The sequence below is a fragment of the Anser cygnoides genome, chromosome 8 (genome assembly GCF_040182565.1).
Source record: "Anser cygnoides isolate HZ-2024a breed goose chromosome 8, Taihu_goose_T2T_genome, whole genome shotgun sequence".
In the NCBI taxonomy this organism is placed as follows: Eukaryota; Metazoa; Chordata; class Aves; order Anseriformes; family Anatidae; genus Anser; species Anser cygnoides.
Window position 1 is genome coordinate 9,547,568 of NC_089880.1, and position 11,895 is coordinate 9,559,462.

The 11,895-nt window shown below is 58.0% G+C and overlaps 1 protein-coding gene across 1 annotated transcript; it reads right to left on the reverse strand.

Annotated features, from left to right (window-relative positions):
- Nucleotides 1-179: 179 nt before the first annotated feature.
- RGS5 (regulator of G protein signaling 5) lies at nucleotides 180-8,405 on the reverse strand. Its single transcript, XM_013190114.3, has 5 exons — nucleotides 8,248-8,405; nucleotides 4,658-4,768; nucleotides 3,815-3,876; nucleotides 3,539-3,705; nucleotides 180-3,360 (listed from the first exon to the last, which is right to left on the reverse strand). Exons 1-5 carry the CDS (start codon nucleotides 8,289-8,291, stop codon nucleotides 3,199-3,201), a joined length of 546 nt encoding a protein of 181 aa, XP_013045568.3. The 5' UTR covers nucleotides 8,292-8,405; the 3' UTR covers nucleotides 180-3,198.
- Nucleotides 8,406-11,895: the final 3,490 nt, after the last annotated feature.

Sequence of the window (11,895 nt, forward strand, 5' to 3'; positions counted from 1 at the left end):
CGGGGTGATATTTTTATTCCTTTTTCCAGTTTCTTGGGAAACTGCCACATCTGCTGCAGCCGAAGCTCTCAGAGGCCTTTGCTGTTTGCCAGGGCTTTTGGGAACAACTTTTGGGAGTGCTCTGTGGGAAGTAAGGACGTGCTGCCCCTTCAGTGCAAAGAGAAAAAATAGTCCATCGAGACGGTAGCAGAAATATATGTTTATATGTGGATTACTGAGTGGTACAAGAATGTGGGTTAACACAACCAGTTCCTCAGTGCCCACCAGCATCCCGCATCACCACTCAGGAGACCTGTCTAGTGGGAATCACACAGAGACCATCAAACTGGGAGACAGCTGCTTGGATGTGTAAGGAGCCTATCTGTTCCAACCTCGGTCCCGTCCTTGGCTGGGGCACTTGGCACGCTCCAGCCAGGGAGCCCAGGCCCGTGACCAGGGGCTGGGACGAGCCCCGGGACACCCCCAGCCCCCCGTGGGCAGCTGCAGCCGTCCCATGCCGGGGCAGAGCTGGGCGATTCGCCCCGTGGCAGGTGAGGTGCGAGGGCCCGGTCGCCAAATTAGCCAGGGCGCACGCAGCAAGCAATGCCCTGGCATTAACCCGAGTGCCCCGGGCTGCAGTGTGGGGTTGTCTTGCCCCACAGCAGAGGGGGGGTCCCCAGGCACCCCGCGTGCCTCAGAGAGCACGAGGTGTGCTGGGGCAGCGGGGTGTGCCAGCGCCAGGGCTGCTGGTGGTCTGAGAGCACAGGGTGACTTCTGAGGGTGTTTGGGAAGACGTGCCTCTGTCAGCATCACCAGGGTGGATGGCCAAGGTTTCCTTTGGTGGTGTTGGGGACCGTGCTAAATCCTCTCACACTCATCCCTTAGATCCCAGGCACTGTATGCAAAAACTCTGCATCTGGACTCACTGACTCACTGGGGATCTGGCTGCCAACATTAAGAGTACTTATATATGTGTGTGTGTATACTCACGTATGTCTGCAACGGTGCAGATGTATCATGTCATGTGCATAGTGCTCGTATATATGCCAAACTTGATAAGAGCAAGAGTGACAAAATACATAAAGTATTTGCTACCAGAGATATGATGGTTGGTAATAGCCCACCTAAACACTTCTGGGCCTGCAGAAAGCTTGGCTGTGCGGTACAGGCATTGCTACATTTCCGAGCGAGCGTGCCCAGTAATTAGCCAAACGACCCTTCTACACAAACACAACTTCACAAGAGCTCCAAAACACTTTGGGGGTCATGTTTTGTGGCCACCCAGTCACTTCCTGCACCTGTTAAATCACCCCTAAAGCAGGTTTCCAATATTTTCAGCAGAAGTCGAGCTGGGGTGGGATTCCCAGCGGAGCAGTTTCACCTCTCTGGCCTCCGGCTTTCTTTTCGGCACGTACGTACCTGGTGCCACCTCCCTGCTCCGCGTGGAGCTGCTGCAGCCGGTGACATCCCAGGTTTTCATCCAGCAGAATCCAAATCTCGACAGTGTCGGTGTTCGACTGCGAAACATGTGAGGGTATCTGGAAATAGCTGCCAAAGCGTCAATGAAAATGAAAGGTCTGGGTCTTTCTGCAAGGAAGCCTGGTCGATTTCGCGTTTCTGTGGGTAGCACCATGAGCAGGCAGAGTAAGTGTGCTGAACCCGCTTGTCATGGCACCACGTCGCGGAGATGTTTGGGTGGTGGTGGGGATGCCCTGAGTGACCAGGGCTGCCCGAGCCCTCCTGCCCTGCTCCTGCTCTCCACGCACCCTTCTGGGGTGATCCCACACCTCCGGGGGGCAGCTGAAGCTGAAGCTGCCCCCAGGAGGTGCCCACCAGCCTCACGCCCTGCCGCTCCGCTCCGACTTCCCTAGCCGTTCGCTTGAGAGCAGAAGGAAGCCACCGCCGTGGGCACGCTTGTGGTCACCTTCATCTCTCCCTTGCCTCCCCATCCCTGCCTGGGAAATGCAGCCCCCATCCTGCGGTGTTTTCATTCCTCACTGCAGTGACAGCGTGCAAATATCTGGGGCTGGTGGGGCTTTGATCCGATTCTGAAAGTGTTGAAGAGGCTGCGTGGAGCCTCATGATGAAGTTTAGTGGTCTGGGTCTGGTCCAAGCCGCTAGCAAGGAGCATGACCGCTCGCTTTGAACGTACGTGGCCAATCCCCGGCTGCGTGCTCCTCACACTCAGATGCTGCAGCAAGAAACCATTGTGAGGATGAGGCCTCCAGGCCCCAGGAACAGGGCTCAGCACATTTGGTCAGAGAACTTGCCTATTTGGGGGTGAGTGAGGCCCCGGCGGCCTTTTGCAGTTGCCTTTGCCCCATCATCAGACAGCATTTGTTCTTGTAGCGCACAGTGGGCTGCATTTGGATCGCTTGAAAAGATGCGGCCTTTTCATGAGACTGCCTTATGGATCACCTGCCCTGGGCAGAGAGGGGGAGACAGAAGAGAGAAGCAGGCTACACAAACTCAGCAGAGTTTGCCGTCTGTTCAAGAAGACAGGGTTTTATTTTTTGTATTTCCAACAACATTTTTGGCTTTGGCTTTGCTGTTTGATTTTTTTCTTTTCTCCCCTGGAATTGGCTCTGACCAGTTTCGCTCAGCAGCTTTCTTCTCCCCCAGCATGACTTTCTCCCCTCTAACCGGTGCCCCTGGTTTGGGTTTGTGCAGAAGGATGGCTTTGGCGTGCCTACTGCAGAAGCAACCGGAGCGAGAAGCGGCTGCAGCAGCATCCCTGAAGGTGCAACCCGAGCACGGCGCCGGCCACCGCAGTGGTGTGGCTCCGGGCACCGGGAGCACAGGTGGGGACTACGAGCTCGGTACGTAACACAAGTGGGCAGGAGGGCTGCGTTGCTAAAGAGTCCCGGTGTTTTGAACGAGTCGATCGTGCTTCATCCTCTGTACTGCCTCCAGCGGGGAGCGGATGGGCTGCCTCGCAGCCATCCCGGCACACAGCCACCTCTGCCCTACGGCCGCGTGGCTGCTGAGCATCCCCGGGTGCTCCTGCTAGCTGCTCTTCTGCAGGGGAGGAAGGAGACTGTGGGAGGAGATGTCGGGCCTTCCGAGCGTCCAAAGCACTGGGGCAGGTGTTTAGCAACACTCCTGGGTGCTCCTGCAGGGTGGCGTCAGGAAAGCAAAGCGGCTACGGGAGGAGTAGGTGCTGAGACAGAAGCAGTAGGGCCGCCCGCAGGGAGTGCCTCGCACAGCCAGGCCGCATTGCTACTTGATTAACTCCTGATAAAACTCCGACCGCACGAATCTGGGCAGGGAGTCTTTCTCCATCAGGGCAAAGATCCTTTTCTGGGCCATGTCGAAGCTGCTCGGCGATGGCTCCACCAGGTTCTTCATGGTTATGGCCTTGGTGAAGTGGTCGATGTTCACCTGTGATGGGAGCGTGACAGGGATGGGGGCTCCACCTGTGCGAGGGGTGGGCTGTGGTATCTCCAAGCCCTTGGCTGTGGCACATCATGCCCTGCAGCCATCCCTCTCTTCTGGGACAGCATCATCCCAAAAACCCCTCATCCCCACCAGCACCATCCCCTGCCCCATGGTCACTGACCTCTTTGGGCGCCTCGGTCTGGATGAACTCCTCGTAGATCCTCTTAGCCTTCTCCGCCATCTTCACGGGGGACTTGGTCTTCTTGTAGTCCTCGCAGGCCACCCAGAACTCAGCGTTCTCCTCGCTGAACTCGGAGCGCAGGAAGCTGCGGAAGCTGGCGAGCCCGTCTGCGGGGGGCCGGGCACCGCTGAGCGCCAGGGGGGCCCCAAGTCCCCGCTGAGCCCCGGGGGGACCCCGGGCGTGGGGGGACGTGGCCATGGGAAGGGGGGGACTTACAGGGGTTTTGCAGGAGCTTCTCCAGGGAGTCACGCCACTGCAGAGCCTCCTCCGGGGACGGCCTGAAGGGGATAAAGAAAGCCCGGGTAGAGGGGCTGCTCGCCATGCAGCGGGCAGGCATTCCCTTAGAAGCAGGGAGGGATGGAGGGAAGGGCTTTGGAGGCTGCAGAACTGGGGTGGTGGGTCAGCGGGAGCTTTGATGCTCCGTTTAGGGACAACAAGGTGGGGTGACAGCGAGTCGGGGCAGAGGGATGGTGTAAGAGTTGCTGGGGCAGCAGCTCAGATGCCCAGGCTCGTGGTGAGGCTGGGCTGGGGGTACGTGGGTGAGGCTATTGCCTACATCCAGGACACCGTTCTGCTTTTAGATTTAAGCTAACATTTTCTGAAGGCTTGTTTTGCCTCCTGACACACTTCTCCATCCCTCAAACTGCTAATCCTGCAGAACAAACCATCAGCCTCTCCAGCTACTCCTCTGCTTTGCTGTGTTATAGCTGTGGGATGCTGGAGAGCAGGGGCTCGGGGTGAAAGCAGCAAGGTGGGAACAGCTTCAGCATGCCCTGGGGCCATGTCCTGGCTTGGGGACACGCTGCAGCCCCAGAGCCACCCGCCCCGCCTCACTGGCACTTCTGTGCCCTGGCAGATGACTCAGAGAAATCCGAGTGCCTCACGCCTCCGGCAAAACCTCTATCAGCTGAAGGCGAAATCTCATCAAACACAAATTGAGTTTCCATCAGAAAGCTGGTTTCCACGCAGCCCGGCACGTCTCGGGCTGTGTGGCACCGAGCCCGCAGCCAGTGCGTGCACCGCGAGGAGCCCGCCGCATGCCGCCAAGCCCCCACTCACTTCTGGGCTTTGGCCGGCTTCTCCGGCTTCTCCGGGTAGGGGATGATGAAGTCGATGGCCGAGTCAGGCTTCTGGAGGAGTGTGCCCAGCTTGGTCTTGATCTCCTTGGCCCTGCGGGGGGTGAGCAGAGGCAGGTCAGGTGTGGGGATGGGCAGGGGGCACACAGACAACAACAAGGGGGGGCAGCACAGCACGACCATACCGTGAGGCGCCGCGCCAGGCACAAAGCCGTGTAATTAATTACACGCCGACAAATGGGCCCTAATGCTGTAAAGGAGCCCGTCTGAGGCATTTTGAGCCAGGCACTCAGAATTAGCAGCAGCTCTTGAGCTTGATCTCAGTACTTTGTCCCCATCTGCGGCCGGGATAATCACATCACCCGAGCTGGCTGCTGTGCAGATGATTCAGGGGGTGTCTGTGCAGTTTCTGCAGCGCTGAGCCCAGACAAAACAAGAGAGCAGCCTGCCCGGTGCCCCCCCGGTGCTGCACCCACCCGCCAGCCCTGCAACACCAACCTCTGCGCCCACCAAAACGCGGGGCAGCGCTCCCTGCCTCGTCCCTGCCGGCCCTGACCCTCCCAGGCACTCACGCCTGGGGGCTCCCTCCTTTCTAGGCACGTTTGTAAGGACTATAACATTTTTTTCTCTTGTACCTTCAGTGGGGAGGGCCCTGCAGACCCGGAGCCCCCGGGTGCTGCTCTGGAGCCCCAGCACGGCGCGGTGATGGAGGCCACGCTGCAGCTCCCCAGCTCAGGGCTCGCTGCGCTTCTCTCGGCTGTTTATTTTCACATGCCTTCTGTGTAAGATTGTTCCCTTGCTATGTCTGCTATTTCACTGCCATTCCTCTTATTCATTTATTTTTCCCTGTCTGCACAACTCTCTCACTGTTTTGCCCGCCAGGCTCCGTGGGTGAACGCTGGGGACCTGGCATGGGCTCCGCTCCTGCCTCCGCTGCAGGCACCTGCCTCCGACAGACACCCTCGCGTGGAGCCCAGGAACCCGACTGTTTTCTCAGAAAATGTCAGCGGCTGCAGGGACAGTTTCCGTTCCTCATGCTTCCAAGAAAGCTCGGATCTTGCCTGGAAGGAGCAGGACCTTGGGTGAAGGGTGATGAGGTCCCCACGCTCCCCGCACTGAGGTGTCCCCTGTGCAGTGATGCTGCCGTGCACGGCTCATCACGGTCCCTCTGATAAATAAACGGGATGTGGCCTCTGGCTAACCAGCGGGCACTGCTACGTCACGAAGGGGGGAACAGGACCAGCAGTCTGTCCCTGCGGAGCAGGACACGGTGACACCACCGTCCCTCTGCGGACCGACCCGTGCTCAAGGTACGGATGCACTCAAGGGTGGCTTCGCACAGCCAAAGGTGCTTCCCCGGAGGACACTTAGACCTTGCTCAAAATCTTGCCATCAAATTCCTGCCCTGTGACAGCAACTTACGGCCAACATCTGTTGGGCTCTCAGGGTGCCAACGAGCCTGGCTGGCCCTGAGCAGCCCCAGCTGAGCCCCAACCCGGGGGCTCCATTTAAGCTCAGCCCCGGAGGCAATCCTTCCCCAGGTTGTGTCCTGGGGGGCTTGTCTCCAGCCTGGCCTGGTGGACCTCAGAGCTGTGTCCTGTCCCTGGGCAGCCCTGGCCCTACTTCGTGCCTGGGCTGTTGAAGAACCACCAGCGTCTGCTCCCCGCGAGTCCCTGCTGATGTGGGGACAGGAGCAGGAACCTCCCCACCCTGAGTACATCCTGGGCTCCGTGGGGAAAGTCCAGAAACGAGGAAGCCTGTCAAAGGGAGGCAAGAAAGGACAGCCAAAAGGGCTGAGCGCTCACAGGCGAGCAGGAGGGCAGGACTATTTAAAGGCACCATCCTGGAGTCCTCAAGCAGATGTCTTGTAAGTAAGTTTTTAGGAAGGCTAAACAGCAGGGTAAAAAAGGCAGCTATAAACAAACGGGAATTCTCCCAAAATCCCAGAGCCGCGTCCACGTGAGAAGAATCAAGACGGCCGTAAACCATGCAAGGTTAAGTGTGAAAACAAATGGGAGCAAGCCAAGAAAAAGTCTGAGAAACAGCTTCCAAAAGACATTAAGAGAAAATATGGGCTCTGTCAAACATATCAGGAGCGAGATGCTAGCCAGGAGAGGCTCGAACTTAGAAAACAAAACAAAGAAGCTCAAAGAAGTTATAGCTGAAGAACTGCAGCTCTGAGTTTGAATCCAGCCAGAAAAGCCTCCGGGGCTGTTTGCATGGGGAAACCTTCCTTTGTATGGGATCTGCTTCAAATTCCAACGTTGCGGGAGAGGCTGGGAGTGAGCGCAGGTCCCCTGCCCCACGGTGGCCACCCAGGAGACTTCATGGGAGCGGGGAGGGAGGTGCTGGCGGGTAACTTCCCCGTGAAAGCTTTCCTGGGATGTACCGTCCCTGGGGAGGGGGGGGAAGGCCCTGGGGAGACTCGGGGAGCTGCCGGGCTGCATGGCTGATGCCTGCAGGAGCATGTCAGCAGCAGCCGGCGCGGTGGACGCATGGACAAATATGGAATGCTGGCGAGGAGGCAGCTGGCGGCAGGAGGAGGCTCCCGGCGGCCCCTTCCGCAGAGCACGTGCCCTGGGGGGGCTGGAGGGCCTGACAGACCCTCAGCGAGACCTGCCCTAGGGCTCTGCGGACCCCAGGAGGCTGCGGGAGGAGAGGCCGCCTCGTGGAGGATGATGGTGTGGGGAAGGTAGGAGCCGGCGCGTGGGGGCGCGTGGGGCCTGCTCTCTGGTGAGGCTGGGCCCGCGGGGGGTGAGCCGTATCCTGCCCGGGGCAGGTGTAAGGCCTGAGAGGTCTCCGTGAGGGCAGGGGGAGGTGGTCCTGCTCTGCCCGTGCCCACAGCCCTGCGGTACCTGCTCCCCCCCCGGTCAGTTTGGCCTGGCCCCAAGGGAGCGGTAGGGTCCCACGTTAGCCCTCGTGCCTTGACGGCTGTCAGCCTGCTGAGGGGCAGCATCAGACTCCTGTGTCCATGAGGAGGGGGTCTCGTGTGACCTGGTTCCCATCTGAAAGCCAGCACTAAGCATCTCTGCAGTGCCAAGAAATCCCCGTGTTCAAAAGTTTCACCAAGCTTCCTCCTCTGGCAGAGTCCCCGCTGCCTCGGGGATGCCCCAGCCTCCCGCAGCAGCCCCCGCGCTGCTTCCAGCAGTGCCCACGGAGAGCCCCCGGCTTCCCGGAGCCCCAGCCCCCTGAGGAGCCTTTCCTCCTGTACCAGAGCCACAGATGTGGATGCTGAGGGCAACGCAGGCAGCGAAAGAGGATTTTGAGGCACTTCAGAGCTAGGGCTGTGCTTGCTGCAGAGAGACAGCTGCTTTCCTGCCTTTCCCCCGTCGCAGGTTGCAAACCCGAGACCCACGGCAGAGCGATATAGCGCAGATGGGGGAGGTTTCCAAACCAGACAGGAGAGTCCGGGATGACGGCATCACGGCTCATCCCACCAGCTCCAAGCCACCCTCAGCATCCCCCCAAGCAGCGAGCAGCCCCATCCCGCCCCATCCCATCCCATCCCTCTCGGTAAGCGACACCCGTCCCTCGCTGCCAGCGGCCCGGCACCGCGGGGCTGACAGCTCTCACCTCTCCAGGCATGTGTGGGGCAGCGCGGCCAGCCCTTTGCACATCTTGGCACGCTGTGGCTCCCTCGGCTGCAGGAAAAGGGTGAGCAATGGCTGCGGCTCGGTCTGTGGCCCGGCTCCCCCTGCGCCGGCTTTATAGCGCCGGCAGCTGGACCCCCGCCAGCCCCCCCAGCGCCGTCCCGCCGCAGCTGGCCCCGGCCGCCTCGGGCTCTTGTTTTCTCCTCTCGCGGCTCACGGGGGGAAATACGTGTGCCCGGGGTGAGGCCGGGTGACGGCAGCGAGAGGGCCGAGCTGCGCTTTGGGGAGCTCCAAGAAAGCCACAAGGTTTCCTCTTGGTGGTACGTCAGGCTCCCGGTCAGGGGTTGGAAGGGGGGCTAGAAATGTTGTGTTGAAGTGAGCTTTATTTTTTTTTCTGTGAAAAATATTTTCATGAAAATCAACATGCTTAGGAGAAGATTTTGCTTTTGATTTAAAGGTTGTGGTTAATGTCAAAACCTCCACGTTTTCAGCAGTGTGAGTATTGGTTGGTGGGTAACAGGTTTGCTCTAAATCCAATTCGTTTCCATGTAAACTTAAAAAAAAAAAATCTTTTAACGATAACAAATGTTTCAGCTTCATCTGATAGCGATGCTTTGATAAAGCCAAAGCAGATTCCTGCCCAGAATTTTGTTATTTTGGTAACTCAGCTGGTTTTCCCATCTCCTTCCATACCAGTTAAGCACCCGAGCCCCCAGCTGCCTGTGGCGAGGGGAGCGGGGCCTAAGCAGGGACCTGAGCTCGTCCTGTGCAGTGTGACAGCTTTTGTCTCGGGTCAGGTAAGTTCCCTTTGGTTCCTCCCCTAAAACTGGAAACCATGGAGCCAATGCCTGCCTGTGGCCAGGGCATCCATGGCACGAGTTCCTCCCGGCCTCAGCCAGCACGGTGTAGGGGCAGCCCCGGAGGGCAAGGCTGCCAGACGAGGGGCAAATCCTGGCTCCAAAGGCCCTGGCACCAAAGTCCCTGGCTCTAAAGCTGCCCTAATATTTGCTGCAGATGCCTTGGCCAGGAGTGATTGTGCTGAGAGCAGGGACCTGCCTGCAGGGCAGTGCACACCCACTGACCACCAGCAATAACCAGCTCTGGGTAATTTCAACCCCCAGCTAGCAAGGTGTTTGTGGCTGAGCCACTAAGCAGCTTCCTACAGCCCCCAGACGAAACGGGGCAACAACTCGTGCTTTAACAGCTTTTGAAGTGGTGAGGGTGAGCGTTGGCTGCTCCAGACATTTCCCTCCCAGCTTGCAGATCTGCCACCTGCCCTGTGTTCATGAGTGGCGGTGGGAGCAGGCGTCCGTGTGCTTTGCTGGGTGCCCTGAGCAGCCCTTGCTGCCCACCCACTGCTCTGGACCCCAGGGCACCAGCACCTTGGATGGCCCTGAGCTGCCCCACGCCCCAGGGCTGCATTTAGGCTCATCCTGGGACACGCTTTCCTTCCCTGAGCAGTGTCAGAGCTGTGCCTGCCTGTCCCTGGGGCGCATTTGGGGCCTGTTTCATCTGATGATGGCAGGGTCATCTGTCTGGGGACAGCCCGGGGCCCTTTTGCCAGCAGCTGTGCTGTGGGACTTGAGCCCTGCGGGGTGTGCTGCGCTGTGCCGCTCGCCTGCAGGTGACATTGCCACCCGGCTGGGTCTGGGGGGAGCGTGGCTGGCGGGGGCAAGGCAGTTCTCACAGCTCCCCGGCCGGGAGGGCATCGGGGCCATGAGAGCCGCACGGGAAGCCTTGCGCCCGGCTGCGGAGCCATGGGGACGGGGGTTGTTTTTTCCTCATTAACCTCCAGCAATAAAGCCAGCGTCAGAAATCCCAGGGGAGCTGGGATCTGTGGGATCAGGCGGTCCGCGTGGACGTCGTCCAGCAGACACCGAGCAACCTTGCGTGTTCTCCTTCCAGCTGCAGCCCGGAGCACGGCTCCCACCGTGCCGACCTCCTCCTGCTCGCAGGGGTGCGGGGGTTCTGCCCTGGCTGTTTCGGGGGGTCTGAGCACCGAGGGGTGCCCATCTCTCCTCCTTCAGTCCCGGGTGGGCCAGGAGGGGCTGGGGAGATGCTGCGCGGTGCCCATCCGCTGAGCAAAAATGAGGGTTGCACAGAAATAGCACTGGCGTTTTCTGCAGACCTTTGTCTAGGAATAAATGTTTGTTTTGTCCGTTTCAAGGCTTTATAGTGCTAAGAAAATATTTCCAATCAGAAATGCACAGACCTTCCTTTTCTTCCCACGACAGCTTAATTTCTTTAAGAGCCCTTTTGGGAGAGCTTTGTGGAAACCCAAGTGCACCCTGAGGACCAGACCGTCTTATGTACACAGCGGCCCATTTCCTCAAAAAGCAGCAAAGGTTTGTGCTTCCTAACTGCCCCCTCAAAAGACATGCGGAATCTCCCATTGCACCATATTTATCCTGGTTTCTGTTATTTCAAGACTTCATTATCCTTCCTAACAACTTGCCTTTTATAGAACGCCATCTTACTGCTTTGTAGCTTCCTGGTTCCCACTGGAACTTTTTGAAAATTAGCATCACATTTAACTACATTGGCTTTTTAATGGAAGGATCACTGTCGTTCTCACCCAATTCAGTGTTTTCCAGTTCATCTGAATGCCCCTTCTGGCACCAGCATTTTTCTTTTTTTAACTATGTGCTCTAAAAATGTAGTTAAAAATCATTTTTCCCCCAGTGCTTTAAGACAGTCACGCAAACACGTTCCCCGAAGGAATGATGCTAGTGTGAGCCTGTTCGCTACCAAGGCTAATACAAGTAACTGATTAAGCTCTCCTGTGATGGCTCCTTCATATAACCTGATCGTGTCCTGTCCCCCCGAGCTCTCTGGAGAGTTTTTTGCTTCTCACACAGTCATGATTAATTTTTATACCTTCAGGATGCCTTTCTCAAACCTCCTGGGGCCTGTCTTTTACTTGTAACTTCCCAGAGCTTGTATTCTTTGTTTTTACTCTCATCTGTTTGCAGTCTTCACTTCTTTGAAGGTCTTGTCACCTCAAGTGTTCATTTATACTTGCCTGTTTAAGCACAGCATCTTTTCTTAAAACCTCTGAGCACTGGCACGTAGTTCCGTCAATGCAACCCAATCCTGCATGTTTAAGCAGCCTTCCTGCTGCATAACCCTCAGCACCCCTCAGATGTTTGCGTGCTATTCCTGGCCAGCCCACCTCACATTTCCCTTTTTAAACTAAGTATTACTCTCCAGGTATCCCTTTCACACTCACAAGGGTGGTCTGACCAGGACAAATGCTCAGTGGCCTTGCGTTTGTAAAAACACGAGCTAAGCCAGACGTTATTCTCGTGCAGCCCTCAGCACCCTGCCCCTTCCTCCTGCCATGTCCCCGAGGTACCAGCCCGCCGATCCGAATACTTGTGCGGGAGGATGGAGACCAGGGACCTCCGCTCCCTTCCGCTCTCCCCATCCAAGTCACTGACACACGAGCCACGGGGAGGTCGAAGAGGAGAAAACCCTGGAAAGCTGCACTGCCCGGGGCGCTGGGACTGCGGCCAGCAGGGAACGCGGCAGTCACGTAAGGCCCCGTCCCAGCTGCGGAGCCACCACGGTCCTTGACCCCGCGGGAGGCCTGAGAACGGCTGCAGTGGCAGGAGCTGGGGCGCAGCGCAGC

Excerpts from the sequence above, each read along its gene's own strand:
- RGS5 (XM_013190114.3), bottom strand. The coding sequence starts at position 8,291 with ATGTGCAAAGGGCTGGCCGCGCTGCCCCACACATGCCTGGAGAG. Across the intron at positions 3,706-3,814 it reads GAAGCTCCTGCAAAACCCCT|ACGGGCTCGCCAGCTTCCGC; the intron begins GTAAGTCCCCCC and ends GGCCCCCCGCAG. Across the intron at positions 3,361-3,538 it reads AGACCGAGGCGCCCAAAGAG|GTGAACATCGACCACTTCAC; the intron begins GTCAGTGACCAT and ends CTCCCATCACAG.